Raw genomic sequence first — 16,698 nt, 5'->3', positions numbered from 1 at the left:
ATGTCTACATGGACCTCAGTAAGGCACTTTATAAAGTTCCCTCATGATATGCTGATCCAGAAGACCAGATGCATGCGATTCAGAACTAGCTTCCTCTTTTTATGGAGTACCTCAGGATCAGGATCCTGCTTCATTCCAGTTTTTTGAGCTTTAAGTTGACTGATGAGGCCAGTGTAGGAACTGCAGACGCTTTCCACAGAGCCACATGACCGATGGAAGGGTAGTTTGTGAGGTGCTGATGTCATATGCAATTACACAAGGCTTCTGTGTGCTCTAAGCTCAGACTCAAGTATCTTAATACCACCCTGAATGCCCCATCTCCACTTTGAGAAGTCCTGGGTCAGGGATTCCAGTAGTTAGTGGGGATTCTGAGTTTTTCCCAAGGAGGCTTCAAGCACACCCTTCAATGTCTTCCTGTGTGTTCAATTGATAATCTCTTCCTGTTCCAGAGCTCAAATTACCTTAGACACATGGAACTGCCCATGCTGATTTACAAAAAAAGACACAAAGTACTGGAGTGACTCAGCGGGTCAGCCAGCATCTCTGGAGAACATGGATGCCTCAGGTTGGGAGCCTTCTTCAGACTGAATCTGGTGCTGGGCAAGTGAACATGTCCTTCCTAATAAGATTGAGCGGATATAATTTCGGCCTTCATGTTAGCCTGGGCCGTGATAGACAAAGGCTCATTTGTCTGTCAAATAAATTCGAAGGATTTTGCAGAGGCAGCATTGGTGCTATTTTCCCAGTGCCTTGACCTGTTTTGCTGTAATTAATCCAAATCTCAAGGGCACAGAGGGCATAGATCACAGCTGGTTTCAGATATTTGGTATATACACACACAGTATGTTTGATATAAATTTTATCATAGCATAATTTTTTGAAGTTTAATGTAAAGCTACATGACAAATGTTCTGTCCAGATATAGCAGCCATTTTATGGATTTGTAGCTTTGTGCATATGTCTAACATTCTATACATCAGTCCTAAGAGCAAACCAGAATATGATCTAACCTTCACATTAACCTTGCGTATTTACACTTCTGCTTTTCTTTCATGGCTTAAGTTTTTTCTGTTTTCCCAAATAAAGTTTAAATGTCAACTAATTGGATGTGTACATAGTGCAGAGAACAAAGCCACTGATCCACATGCAATTGGTTATTTTTGTTTAAAACTATTTTAGTTACGCTCGCTTTCTTTTCTTTCCAGTAAGTGGGAAACATCGCTCAATATGTAGAGTGTATGCTCAAATGTGGAGGAGTCACTGTGGTGGATGTTTATGGTAAAATGTATTCTGTGTGGTCTGTTGCTTTTTATTGGTATGACTGTATGGCAAATGAAATTCCTCGTATGTTGCAAAACATACTTGGCTAATAAAGTATTATTGTGATTGTGATTTAATATAGTGCTTCCTACTGAGAAGAGCTGCTTAAATAAACAATGTGGTGCTAATGGGACACCAAAACATAATCTTTCCATTAGAGAAAAAAAAAGTTTACCTGTAAACATTTTTTATCATCAGATACCAGGACAAACATGTCATCTTGTTGGAAGATTGCATCCATGCACTGTACCAAAGAAACAGCAGAGGAACTGTGCACTTTATTGATCTCCCAGAGCTGTCAAAACACAACGCAATATAGGTGTCATAACCAGGAGATTTGCGCATTTTTCACTCCAATTGCCTATTATCCATATAATACAACCAATTCACTGAAACAAAATGACATTAAGTCTCACGACAAATCTCAAATGATATAAAAGTGATATTGCAAAGACTCAGCACCATCTCGCTGGTGTAATCTATTTGACAACCACAAAAAGTTTATTTGTATCTTTTAAGATTACACAAAATTCAATGGTTCATTATGAAAATATATAAGAATGTATGCTGTTAGGTGGAAATTAATGATGTACAGGAGTTCAAAATTGAGAAATTTGGGTAATGAAAAAAATATCTGGAAACTAATTACAATGACCATTTGAAGATTAGTGTGCACTACCATTAATTAGCAAGTTAGAGCATTTTTACTAACTTGGAAATATAAGAAGGAAGCTCATTCACTTAATTAAGTTGTTTCAAACTGTGTTCCCTCCCCATTCCTCCAATACTTTGAAATGTAAATATCTCATAATAAAATAATATCTATTAATACTGATAATAAATTTAGTCCACTTATAACAAAGTACATGACTACACCTGTCCACAATTTGGCAGAAGAGAAAAAAAGTCTTGATGTTGAATGGAATTTACTCAGTAACAAACGCCATTCAATGAGTTAACTTCTCACAACAAGTTAAACCAAGGTAGTGGAAATATAATGAAGTTGTCATCGGAATACAATCTTTCACTAAAAAAGCAGCAGCATCTATTATCACTGGAAATCTGCTGCATTGCAGATCCCCTTTCAGAAAGGATGAAGCTTACAACAAGACCGACGATGTAATAAGAATGCTGTCTCTTTTACCTTACGGTCAATATATTCAAGTTGAAATGAGACAGTGCACATCTATGCAACTGAATAGTTTGCATAATCCTCCTTTTAAATTGATGTGTCAATTTAAATGAAGACAGTCAAAAATACACTAAATCATTGTCTTTGAAAATCAAGTGGAAATTAAGAGGGCAAGCGCATATTAATATTCTTTTCTCTCTTCTGGAATACTGTGGACAGGTCTAGTCATATACTTGAGATACAGGGGTGAAGGATTACCAGACTGATTTCTAAAGTGGAGCAGGTTAGTCTAATGTGAAAGTAAACAGACTTGGATAATACTGTCTCAAGTTTGGAAGAATGCAAGGTGATCCCATTGAAATATATAAAATTCTTAAAGGGGTCATCAGGGTAGATGTTAAGCTGATGTTTCTTCTGAAGCATGGATCAATGAAGGGAAAAAAAGAGGTCAGCCATTCTAAGCAGCAGAGGAGAAACCTCTTCACCCACAGGGAAGTGAATCAAAATCTTCTTCCTTAGAGGGCTGTGAAGATTCACCGATTATGTTTATTCAATAGACCCTGATAGGTTTTTAGGTTATAAGGGAATCAAGGGATATAGGGTCAGTGTCAGAAATTAGTGCTAAGGCAAGTTCATTCATCTTATTGCATGAGAGAGCAGGCACAATGAGGAATGAAAACTTCAACAATAAAGGGAGTGCTCCGACCATCGGCCTGCCGCCTACAACATCTTGAAGCCGCGGTCTGTGTTGCTTCTAGCCGCAGCACGGCGGGTACTTAGATCTTTGACCGCCGGCCTGCGGCCTACATCATCTCGAAGCCGCTGTCTCCGGTTGGGAAGCATCGATTCGGGACTTGCCTTCCAGACGAGAGGGCCTGTACATCTGGCCGCCCGCAGCGGCGACTGCGGTGGTTTGTGGTCCCCACCACGGGGGAAAACGGAGGAGGACTGACTGAACTTTGTGCCTTCCACCACAGTGATGAATGCTGTGGTGGATGTTTTGTGTTAAATTTTTATTGTGCAATGTGTTCTTTTTTATTGTACTGCTGCAAGTTCATTTCACTGCACTTCATTGTGTGTGTGACGAATAAATCTGACTATTGGGCTAGAGGCAGGTGCAAAGAATGTATTTTTATTCTTGTGATATACAGGATTGATTGGAATCAATTGATCGAGGGGCTGCAAATTCAACTTATTTAGTCTGAGACAATGAGAGGGAAAGGACAAAGATACATGGAGTTGGAGGGGAAGCTATTAATCTGAAAGGAGCAATCGATGAATAATAGTCAATGTTCCATAGATAAAAAAATTGAACATTTACATGCGATTGTAGTTTCAATATTGTACATTTTTTGTGTGGTTTCCCAATGCTAGTAAACATTACAGGGAGATCACTGTTTTCCTTGGAAAGTAAAAATTTCTGCTTCAAACTCACTAGGAGAGGCGGATTTTAAATTGTACCATTTGATACGAATCTCTTTCCAAAATCTTTTTATTAAAGCAGTGACAAATATGGCTGATTCTCTCATACATACCAGATAATAGATTAAACCACAGATTGATTTACTGCTCATCTCTGGAAAACTGGAGCATAACATTAAAGGCAAGTGAAGCAAATAGTAATCAATTTGAGGGGATGTAGAGCAAGTACTATTTGAAACATTTAAAATTTTAGAAATATAGAGATATAGAGCTCTTCATTCTGTAATCTTGTTTCGGCAGTAACTGACATTAAACAAAACTGTGTAGTTCTCTCACAGTGTCCTTTCATCCTCAGAATAATTTCAGGAAACCATACATACCCTAACGGTTTGGTCATCTGAAGACGACAATAATTTTGCACCTTCAGGTGAAAATTGGACACAATGAACCCAGCTTAGATGTCCACTGCAGTCAGCCACTCTCTTGTGCAATTTCATATCCCATAACTAGAAGAAATTGAACAAAAATGCAACTAAAATCATTGGTTAAATATTTTCATATCCCAAGTACATGAGTTGTTGACAAGTTGTTGACAAGTTGTTGACAATGATCTGAATCTAAAAGTAGGATGCTGATTGACTTCATTAAATCAGCTAAAGGATTGCAATTGGAATTCTGCTTGAAATTTCACTATAACACAGATTTCTCATCCCGATATAGGGAAGCAAAGTGGAAGCAAGAGCAGACATTTCACACAGCAGCTGCCTTTTAGAGAGTGCAGGTACATGTCCCATGACCCCTCGGGCAAACATGGCCTCTCAATCGCTGTAATTGGGAGTGAAAACCACATGTGATTTTTTTTCTATTACAAATCTCAAAAGAGCAACCAGTTCTCGAAAAAGGTCTTGTGGACAGATGAGACGAACATTAACTTATATCTGAGTGATGACAAGAGCAATGTATGGAGGAGAGAAGTTACTGCCCAAGAACCAAAGCATACCACCTCATCTGTGAAACACGGTGGTGGGGGTGTTATGCCCTGGGCAAGTAAGGCTGCTGAAGGTACTGGCTCACTTATCTTCATTGATGATACAACTGCTCATGGTAGTAGCATTATGAATTCTGAAGTGTATAGACACATCCAATCTGCTCAAGTTCAAACAAATGCCTCGAAATATGTCCAACGGTTCATTCTACAGCAAGACAACGATCCCAAACATACTGCTAAAGCAACAAATGATTTTTTCAAAGCTAAAAAATGGTAAATTCTTGAGTGGCCAAGTCAATCACCTGATCTGAACCAAATTGAGCATTCTTTTACATGCTGAAGAGAAAACTGAAGGGGACTAGACCCCAAAAGAAGCATAAGCTAAAGATGGCTGCAATACAGGCCTGGAAGAGCATCACCAGAGAAGACACACAGCAACTGGTGATGTCCATGAATCGAAGACTTCAAGCAGTCATTGCATGCAAAGGATATGCAACAAAATACTAAACATGACTACTTTCATTTACATGACATTGCTATGTCCCAAACATTATAGCGAGCACTGTATACACACTGGACTTTTTTTTCTCTCATTTATCTATATTGTTTAAAGTGTACTATGTTTACATATTCTGTTGCGCTGCAGCAAGTAAGAATTTCATTGTACTATCTGGAACATATGACAAAAAAACTCTTGACTCATATCCCATCCCCCCTCCTCCACCCTTATCCTCTCATTAAATGCTCAGTTTATTGGATTGAGATATGCAGCTACGGAAAATATTTTGATAGTTCGGTATGTGTTCTCACGAGGAATCATGGAATACAAGATAATAAACAGGTTCACTGCAAAAGTAGATTAGGCAAAGGAATCGGAGTGCAAATCTAAATTAATAAATTATGTAGACTGGAAAGCACTCAAAAGAGGAAAACATCATGAGCCTTAATGAGGAAAAGTACAATGTAATTCAGAAGTATCTGGACATTTTAGGTATCATGATGACAAGAGGCAGATGTTTTAAAGTAGAAAAGTAGGGAATTACTGAGCAGTGTGCAACAAAACAAAGGAGCATCGAAACATTACAGACAATGAAAACTGGAGAGTTAATGTACAAATGTACTAAGCTAAAAGCATGCTACTTACAATGTGTAATGATGGTAAGATACTGGGTTTTATTACAAAAGAATAATGGATCAGCCATGTCAGCAGCGCGTCAGTTTTTTTCAACCTTTTTTTTATTTTTTAGTTTGTTTTAAAGTATGTATTTAATGTTCCTTCGTGTGTTTTGTGTGGGGGGTGGTGTGGGGGAAACCGTTTCGGTCACCTCCTCCATGGAGAGGCGGCTTTTTCCAGGTCGCCTCCCCCGTGGCCTAACATCAAGGATCGGCGTGGCCTTTCCCGGAGACGCGCCCGGGGCTTCAGCGGCGGGCGCAGCGTGGACTCTCGGCGTGGAGCAGGCGAGCCCTCGCTGGGGCTCGCTGGAGGGGAGCGCTCCATTTCGCTGGCCCGGGGCAGCCGGGAGCCTGAAGTCGCGGCCTGAAGCCGCGGTCTGCAGAGTTCCAGCTGGTGCGGCGTCTACAGCCCGGGATCCCTTGTGGGGGACCCGGGGGAAGAAGAAACCATCACTGCCGGCACGCGGCCAACTTCTACCGTGGGGCCGGCATGGACTTACCATCACCCCTGGAGGGGAGCTTCGACCGCCGGCCCTGCAGTCTACGGTGCTTCTGGCTGCGGCGGGGACTTTAAATCTTGATTGCCGGCCTGCGGCCTACAACAACTTAAAGCCGCGGTCTCCGGTGAGGAAGAGCCGATCCTGGACTGACTCTGGACTCTGGTCTGGTCCACGGGGGGGAAGTGGAGGAGGGCTGGCCAAATTTTTGTGCCTTCCAACACAGTGATGAATGCTGTGGTGGATGTTTGTGTTACATTTTGTGTGTTCTTTATTATTGTATCGCTGCTGACAACCCAAGGGGCGGGGCGCTACTCTGTGAGCGACTCGCGGCGCGCTGCTCCCGTATGTTTGTATGTGGAGCCACGTCAAAGAGGATTTTCTGTTGCGACAGACAATAAAGTTTTCTGAATCTGAATCTGAATCTGAATCTGATGCAGTTAAAAAGATCTAAAAGTGGGATGTTCATTAACTTAATTAAATCAGCTACAGGATTGCAATTGGAATTCTGTTTTAAATTTAACTGTATCACAGCTTGATCTTCCACCGTGTTGGGGACAGAGGGGCCACAATTGCCCGAGGGCATCCTTGTGGGATGATGAAGTATGCGCCTGCTATTTGTAATGATTTTAATATATATTTACTTGGTTCATTGTGTTTAGTTTCGGTCATCCTGTGAAAGAAAACATGCCATTAAGTTGGAGAAAAAAATCCTGAGATTTATGAGGATGTTGCCAGGACTTGAGGACCTGACCTAGAGGGGGAGATTGGACATGCCAGGACTTAGTTGTTGGGAGTGCAGGAGGCTGAGGGATGCTCTTATTGAGGTGTGTTAAATCATGAGAAAACAGATGGGGTGAATGCAGTCTTTTACCCAGGGTTGGAAAATCAAGATCTAGCGGGCACAGGTTTAAGTTAAATAGGACCAGCTTCGATGGGGACATCTTAGTTGCCATGGATGAGATGAGCCTATTTCCATATTGTATGATTCTAACTATTATTTTTCTAGATACACATAATTTTTCTCTGATTCTATAAAAACTCGCGTGGTGCAGTGGTCCTGCAGAGCTCCAGTGATTTAGTTTAATACCGACTTTCGATGGCTTCGATGTTGGATGCATGGAATTTCCATTCTCCCTATGACCCTGCTGGTATCACCTGTGTGCTGCAGTTTCCCCTCGTATCACATGGACGTACTGGTTGGTACATTAATTGGCTGCTGTAAATTATCTCTGCTGTTGGTGGACGATGTAGGAATCAAGGGGTTTTGACAGACATGCGAGAGAGAATAGGTTATGGGGAAAATAGGTGGGGGAATGGCATTGATCCAAAAATCTGCATAGATGGTCCATTGGCCTTCTATGCCAGTATGAAATATGAAATATGTTTTTGTTGGGCAGGGAGTTTCAAGAGTTAAATCCAGCAATAATTCAGGAAAAGCAATATATTTTTGAGCAGGCAGTGTGACACTGAGGGTAATCTGTGGGTGGTGATGCCCCTGGTACTGTGTGCAGTTCCAATCATCTAGTCAAGATGAATAGCATTACCGCTCTAAAATAAGTGAAAGTCAATATGAAAGGCAATCAAAGGCAATAGAAATTTATATTGCAAGGAAATAGAAAGGACACAATGGGCTTGTCTTTATAAATGGGAATCTGAGGTTACTTTCAAATTTATAATGGGTATTGTTAACATTCTTTCATGTATGTTGTCAAATAATTATGACTGAAATTGCAGGGGACTGAGCTACAGTAAAAGTTACAGAAAAAAATGATTTTCAGCCTAAGAACTGGACCACAATGTGAAAGTGCATCGGTCATGTTGATCCAGTAGGAAAATAAGAGATTTGTTGACGCAAATAATATTTTACATGATAGAATTATAGCAATAGATAGACAGAAAAGACAAGGTATAAAATCTGCTCAATGATATCTAAAATGCCCCTTCTTCCCAAGTTTTCAGCCCTTTCTTTCTGGTGCTGAGTACATCTCTCTCCTCAATATATGCCCAGGCCTTTCACTGCCTCTTACTTCCACCTTGCAACACCCTTCTGAACACTCATCCTTTGGTCAACTCATGGTGGTGTTTAGAAATCTTCAAGCTTTCAACCACCTAACTTAGTTTGGTGCAACTTCTTCAATAAAAGCCGTACGTGGATGCATGTTCCTCAGGACCATCCACTTACCTCTACAGAATTGTGAGACAAAGCCACCGCCAGTAATGGTCTGGTAGGAGAAATAGCACAAGACTGAATATTGCTGTAGCGACTAATCACTAATTCAGTTATCATGTCCCCAGTCGATACATCATAAATCTGAAAAATAAAATAAAATATTCTGGGTACACCAACTTGGGGGAAATGTGTTAATATTAAAAGTCTAAATATATCATCATTTAGACGGCAAGAGAGAAACCAAAATTCCACCACTCCAAAAATTCTTCAAACACATGCATTGAGAGAAAGGGAAAGCAACAAAGCCAAGCAAATGGTACTTTAAACAGGGAGAGCACTCATCAAAAATATATATTTCCAGTGCAGGACCAATTCTCATTTGGTCGTTTTTCTTAAAAGAATGTGTAAAAAAACAAGTCTAAATTTATGATTCTTCACAAAATGTTTTCAATCCCAGTTTAAGTCTAATCTCACTGATTCACACACATGTTTACTTGGAAACCAAAGTACAAAATATTATTAAAATAAATGGGCTAACAATAATCAACCTTGAAGCTGTGATCAACTGATGCTTCATCATACTCTCTGCGCACTGTCTATAATTATATGCATAGCATCCACGCTAAGGGACATTTGGTCTAGTTTCATTTGAAAGCATGTTGCCTTTGTTTACCTTAATAATTCATTGACTTCATTTAGATTGTCAAGCCCCTATAGGCATGTGTTTCAATGATTTTGATGTTTAAGATTAATAAGTGTGGAGACTTGAAGCAAAGTCTTTTGTTTGAATTTTCCTCACCATTAGAACCAAGGAGATGGGAGAAAGTAAATTTTGTGATAGAAAAAACTGGTTGGTTCAAATGTATTTCTGTGATTTTAGCTTACCATTAAAGGTCAGTATTTTAGCATAGGGAAAACAGCATAAAGGCATTAGAAATTAATTATTAATCAGTTGCATTTTGCTTTTGAAATGAAATTAGGCGCGTTGTTTTACAAAAGGAGCAAATAATTTAAATGATGAGGGAAGAGCTGTTTAATTTCCAATGATAGGTCTGTGTTCAATTCCATTGGATTTTGAATCTACCCAGAAGTTCCTTTGACTTTTTTCTATGCATCTTACATAATCCCTTTTCTGCTGATAACATACTTCATGTCAACAATTTGGAATCATAACCCTTATTTTTTTATATAGTGCAACCAATCAGCTGTTGAACACACCTTATTTACTTATTCATCAAGAAAGGTATTTAGGCTCACGTTTTCAGACACCTCCGTCCCTTGGTGTTTGTGTTTTGAGTGATTGCTTGCCACAGATGATGTAATGAAACTGGGGCTGAAGTCTACTAGACTGGCAGAGAGTACATGAATTTATAGGGAGCCCCAGGGGAAAGTGCAGCTCAAAAGTATTAGTGTCAATCAATGGGAACACAAGGTCAAGAGAAGAAAATGAGTATTGTGGAAATGAAGAAAAAACTGATAAACAGCAATAGTTCCAGGGAATCATTCTACTGTATTGAAAGGAAGGATTTCATGCATGTTCAACATGTAGATGAGGGTGCCAAAGGAAATCAACATAAAAACTATTACAATGCGAAACATTCTGCTTTTAATGAATTCATTGGACAACAATTCAAACAAAAATTCAAAATATAAAACAGGAGTTTATCTGTCCAGTAATTATCTTCCAGAAGGTCCAGAAAGCAGAAATTGTGATGGAGGCAAGCAAGAGATTAATAATCAAAAAATTAAATACCAATGAAGTTTACAAGGAAGATTGTTTGTTATTAGCACATAAATGTATTCCACTATAGTTCTGAACTTCCTAAAAAATAATAAATTTGAATTGTATAACTCTTAGTCGTGCATGCCAGGTGTGTAGAGTCACATTTAATGAGAACTGATAGGAAAGAGGAAAGAGGAAAATGTTGATGTACCTCCTGGGAGACAAAAATGCTGGAGAAACTTAGCAGGTGAGGCAGCATCTATGGAGCAAAGGAAATAGGCAACGTTTCGGGTCAAGACCCCTGGTGTCATTTCAAACTTTTACTCAGCTTAGTTGGCAGGGCTTTTGTGTGGTGTGATAGATGTCTTTCAGGTTGATGATGAACTTGTGGTACTAGCATAATTCCATGGAAAAACATTATGCATGGAGTTATTTATCAACCTTGGAGATAAAATTTAGTCTTTGTGATGGTAATGGATAATTGATGGCATTTCAACAGATGGTGCACCAATAATGACATGGGGGCATAACACAATAATCATAGGTCACAAGCAGTATCTGAAACAAAACAAAAAACGCTGGAAAGTTTCAGCGGGTAAGCAGCATCTTTGGAAAGAGAAAACTAGTTAATGTTTCAGGTTGAAAATCCTACATCAGAACTGAGAGCGGTATCTGGATGATTGAGGAATACCTTTCCTTACTTCAATGCATTATGCAGCACTAAGACCTGTGTGCGACACATGATGGATGCTGTTGTCTCCCTGGTCAACTACATAACATCTCTTCGACTCAACTGCTGTCAATGTAAAGTGCCTTCATGAGAAATGATTGCTGAGAGTGGTTATGCCTTTTCGCAGGCAGAAGGTGGGTGGCTCAGTTAGGTATTGAGGTTTGGAGCGATGTTGTTGGAATTTAATGTTTTAATTTGAAAAGAAACAATTTATGCATGGAGTCGCCATCTAAATCAGATCTTTCTGGTCTAATCTGAAACTGTTCTTAACGGACTTGCTATGAGGTGATTTCTCTCAGTTATATATTAGACACGTTATTATTTCGTGCACAATAGCATCTCACAGGAAACTATGATATTCAATGTCAATATTCTACAATCAGACAAAGAGAAATTGAAGTTATTTGCTGTTCCATTTACAGCCATCCTAGAGATAATAAAACTGGTCATTCTCATTGAAATTATCAACCAGCAATGCTGCAGCTAATGCCTACAAAACCTATGCCATTTCTGCAATTGCCTGCATTCTATTTTTTTCTAAAAACATTTCAAATAGTGCAAAACATAAAGTCAAGTGCGTTCACACGCAAGTTACTGTTCTTTCTGTTGAGACTCACCAAATCAATGCAGTGCAATTGTATTGCAGATCCAAAGCCTGAGCGATTATATATCCATTAAAATGGAAAATAAAACCTGTTATTTCCAAGGTCTCTCAGATGCAGTGCAACATCTTACATTAATCCTGAGATGTAATCAACTGATTGTGTACTGCATTCATTTAATTTGTAAAGTAATTAATATTTTAAAATCTCAGATTCTCTATCAAAAACACACCTTGTCACTGAGACCCCAAGAGTGATAAAGGATGTAAGAAAACTATTTCATGCAAATTAATATATCAAACATCCATCAGTGCCATTCATAATGCCCATCACTTTAAACATCCAAATAGTTATTAGCTGTTTGTTGTTTGGTAAAAATCTTAACAAAGCTTTCAACCTACTTTGATATTTATGTCGAGGAAGGAACTGCAGATGCTGGACTGAAGATAGACACAAAATGCTGGAGTAACTCAGCGGGACAGGAACATCCCTACATCACAGCTTCATGCACATGATGACAGACAGACACACACACACACACACATATATATATATATATATATGTATATGTATGTGTGTGTGTGTGTGTGTGTATGTGTGTGTGTGTCTGTCTGTCATCATGTGCATGAAGCTGTGATGTAGGGATGTTCCTGTCCCGCTGAGTTACTCCAGCATTTTGTGTCTATCTTCAGTCCGGCATCTGCAGTTCCTTCCTTGACATAAATATCAAAGTAGGTTGAAAGCTTTGTTAAGATTTTTACCAAACAACAAACACTATATATATTTATTTATTTATTTTTAAATGGTTTGTAAATGGCTCTCAATAGCGATTCAGAATTTCCAGTTCTCCTCCAAAAACATTGTGGATTCCTGATGCAATTGCTCAGTAGTTGTGACAGGGCTGCCAACTCACACGCTTTGAGCGTGAGAATCACGCCCTCAAAGCAAACTCTCACGCCCTCACGCTGATCAGAAATTTATCACGCTCTGTGGTGAGAAATTCTGTGATCAACGAAAATTTCAAAACTCGGATAAACTGCATGGTCCGCGGGTGTTGTAGAGCCGGGGCTGAGGGAGGGATGGGAGCAGAACCAGCGACGGGAACAGATGCGGGGAGCCGGGCTGCGAGTGTTTGCGGGGTTGCGGGTGTTTGCGGGGCTGCGGGTGTTTGCGGGGCTGTCGAGTCGCTCGCTGCAGTTCCGGCCAAAGATTATAGAGCAGAGCTCTGCTCTATAATCTTTGGTTCCGGCCATGGAGCCGTGCAAGTCCCGGGCCGTCGGGGGCGTCGGAAGCGTTGCGCCGCTGCCGCAAGAGTGTCTGTGCCGAAGGGACAGACTCTCAAAGGGAAGTGGAGAGAGAGAGAGGGGAGAGACAGACAGGGAGTGAATGGAGAGAGAGAAGAGGGAGAGAGAGGTAGGGGAGAGAGAGGGGGAGAGTGAGGTGGGAGGGGGGGGGGGGGGGAGACAGTGAGGGTGAGAGGGAAGAGAGGGGGTGGAGAGGGTAGGAGAGAATGGGAGAGAGAGGGGGAAGAGAGAAACGGGGGAGAGAGGGAGATGGGGGGGGCAAAGAGAAAGGCGATAGAGACAGATGAGAAAGAGAGAGGGGAGAGAGAGCAAGGGGGAGAATGGGGTGGGAGGGAGAAATGGGGGAGAGAGAGGAGGAGAGAGAGATGAGAGAGAGAGGGGGGGGGAAGAGAGAGAGGTGAGAGGAGAGACAGAGAGAGAGGGGAGAGAGAGAGAGAGGGGAGAGTGTGTGGAAAGGGAGAGAGATGGGGAGGGAGAAAGAGAGAGAGAGGGGGAGAGAGAGGAGAGAGAGGGGAGAGAGAGGAGGGGGAGAGAGAGGGGGGAGAGAGTTAGGGGAAAGAGAGGGGAGAGAGAGGGGGGAGAGAGTTAGGGGAAAGAGAGGGGAGAGAGAGGGAGAGGGGGGGGAGAGAGAGAGAGAGGAGAGAGGGGATGAGAGAGAGGGGGGAGAGTGAGGTGGGAGGGAGAGAGGGGGAAGAGAGGAGAGGGGGGGGGAGAGGGAAGGGGAGAGAGTGAGGGGGGATAGAGAGGGGTGAGAGGAGAGAGAGAGGGAGAGAGGAGAGAGAGAGAGAGAGGGGAAAGAGAGGGGGAGGGGAGAGATAGAGGGGGAGAGAGAGGGCGGTTGATAGGAGAGAGATCGGAAGAGAGGGAGGAGAGAGAGAGAGAGGGAAGAGAGAAAGGGATGAAAGTGAGGTGGGAGGGAGAGAGAGAGGGGAGAGAAAGAGAGGTGGAGAGAGAGGGGAGGGAGAGAGTGGGAGAAAGGGGGACAGAGAGAGGAGAGAGAGGGGACAGAGAGAGGGCATGGGCCGCGGGTGTTGGAAGCAGAAGCAGCGGCGGGGACAAATGCGGACGGGTAGCGGGGCTGGCGAGTGTTTGCCGGGCTGGCGAGTCGCTCACTACAGCTCCAGCCATGGAGCAGCCTCAGTGCAAGAGTGGTCGGAGGCGTCGAAGAGTTGCGCCGCTGCCGTGAGAGTCTCTGTGCCGAATTCGCCCAGGTGACCGGCATGGATCAGGCTGCGGCTCGGTGCATCCTGGAGGACAACCAGTGGCTGCTGGAAGTAAGTACCAAGCACTGGGTAGAAACGGTAGAAGATAGTGGACTTCAAATGGGGGTGGTTGGTGAAAGCATCCTGCTTGCCTGCTAGATTTTCGCTTACTGTAACTGCAGGAAAAATGTTCCCGATGTTGGGGGCGTTCAGAACCATGGGTCACAGTTTAAGAATACAGGGGGGGCGAGTTAGGACTGAGATGAGAACAAACTTTCTTCACGCAGAGAGTTGTGAATCTGTGGAATTCTCTGCCACAGAAGGCAGTGCAGGCCAATTCACTGGATGTTTTCAAGAGAGTTACATTTAGTTCTTGGGGCTAACGACAACAAGGGATATGGGGAAAAAACAGGAAAGAGGTACTGATTTTAGATGAATAGCCATGATCATATTGAATGGCAGTGTTGGCTCGAAGGGCCGATGGCCTATTTCTGCACCTATTTTCTATGTTTCTATGCTTGAGTATATGGCAATAAAACTCGATCACTTGATTTTGAAGCATTCATGCATGGTGGAGGTATAATGTAGTCATAGAGTGATACCGTGTGAAAACAGGCCCTTTGGCGCAACTTGCCCATACCCACCAACATGTCCCAGCTACGCTACCTGCTTTTGGTCCATACCTCCAAACCTGTCCTATCCATGTATCAGTCTAACTTTTTCTTAAATGTTGGAATGGTCCCTGCCTCAACTACCTCCTCTGGCAGCTTGTTCCATACACCCATCACCCTTTGTGTGGACAAAGTTACCCCTTAAAAAGTTACCTCTTAAAAACACTTCATACAAAAAACATTGAAATCATACTTCTACAGTGCACTAACATGATTTAATACATCAAATTTCAAAAAGTTACTACCCTGGGACGGGGGACACCCTTCTTACACACCCTCTCCCCACTCGGTTGCCCCACTCCCTATAATGTGAAACCAGCGTTTAGACGTTAATCAATAAACTACGGATCAAATTTTAGGTTGTATATGTTACTCTCCTCTTAAAGAAACAATGGACTAAAATAGAAGCAATTCATAAAAATGTTTTAGAGAGAATTGGGCCAATTGAGTACAAGTATAAATGTATGTACAAAACAATGTCCAAAATCTGGAATTAAAAAAACACATTTTTTGTATAGTCCAGCCAAACACTATCACCCTTAAAGAAGATGGATTCTCTAATTAGCTAATTACTTTGTGAATTATAGATTTCCGACTTCCAACTGTAATTACAATTTAACCAATTCAGTGATTGATATTTACCATTGAAATTGTTCAATAAGCTCAACCTTCGATTAGACACTGTTTCTCTGCGTTAAACTCAAACTACTTTTAAACAATTGCTTTATTATCAATCATTGTATGTCAAATGGCATGAAGACGTGAAACTAAGTTGTTTTGTTTGCTGCAAGTGATTTTTTTTAAATCGTGACAGCTTTCACTATCTCCCATTTGGAGCTCACTGGCTTACAAAAGGAAGCAAAATGATACACCCCAAAATACGGATTACATGGAAATAAAATAATATTTTAAAATGTTTAGGTTCATTTTAGGAGCTCCACCCTCCCCCAATTTAAGATTGACATCAAAATGTAGAGCAGGTTTACATGAACTTGGTTAGATTCTCAGTCCTTACTGTGTCTGTAATGATGAAGCTGAATTTTAGTTAAAATATAAGAAGATATTAAATTGGCTTCTGGGCTAGCTTACAGCTTATATTTAGTCTCAAATTAGGCTTGCCTCAGGTTGCGGGTGTGTGGGATAATAAATCCTATAACATTGTCTCCCAAGTGAGGAAGTGACAGAGAAAGAAACAGCTAGTCACATCTTTGAAGTAAGATGCCATAAACCAAATGGCCTATGTTTTTGGGAAGGACCAAATGACAGAGAGGAAGCAGCGAGAGCTAGGGTGATCTCTGTGAAGATAAAATGTTGTAAACCAAATGGCCAATGTTATCTTGTACTATGTAAACACAAGGCCTTTGATGTGATGCATTCTGTGGAAACCTTTTCATGTACCTCTGACCAACCTCTGACCATGACTAATGTCTGTGAAATGTGCTAAGGGGACAAAAAAACCCTATTTAAGGCAATGTAATTCTGTTGTTCAGTGAGGTGAACGGAGGACGGTCAAGTGTCTGTAATGGTCACTTGACTGGAGTTCTCCCTCCCTTCCATCGGCCGATAATAAGTAAAGTTGTGAACTGGTCTACCAAACAGTTTGTGTGGTGTCTGGTTATTAAGAAGCGAACCTGGTTTAGTAGTAATAAAAGTAGCTTTTTCATTGGCGTAGTTATGCAGGCCTCGCTGGGACCACATCAACAGCTGACTGTGCAAGAGGTTGCAGAGGTTGCCGGGATTGGAAGGGAGATAACTGAGCTC

At 41.5% G+C, this 16,698-nt stretch overlaps 1 protein-coding gene across 4 annotated transcripts in view; it reads right to left on the bottom strand.

The window, feature by feature from the left end:
* Positions 1-16,698, bottom strand: part of apaf1 (apoptotic peptidase activating factor 1) — a 188,013-nt gene that overhangs the window by 97,256 nt on the left and 74,059 nt on the right. For all 4 annotated transcript variants that reach the window (XM_033039685.1, XM_033039684.1, XM_033039683.1 and 1 more), the window contains exons 18-20: positions 8,718-8,846; positions 4,255-4,380; positions 1,496-1,615 (exon numbers count right to left, since the gene is read on the bottom strand). In XM_033039685.1, the coding sequence (XP_032895576.1) occupies positions 1,496-1,615; positions 4,255-4,380; positions 8,718-8,846 (375 nt within the window). The remainder of the gene's footprint in view (positions 1-1,495; positions 1,616-4,254; positions 4,381-8,717; positions 8,847-16,698) is intronic.

This window comes from Amblyraja radiata, chromosome 21 (assembly GCF_010909765.2).
Source record: "Amblyraja radiata isolate CabotCenter1 chromosome 21, sAmbRad1.1.pri, whole genome shotgun sequence".
Taxonomy (NCBI): Eukaryota; Metazoa; Chordata; class Chondrichthyes; order Rajiformes; family Rajidae; genus Amblyraja; species Amblyraja radiata.
The sequence above is the reverse complement of the archived record's forward strand: the minus strand, read 5'-3'. Positions and strand labels throughout refer to the sequence as shown.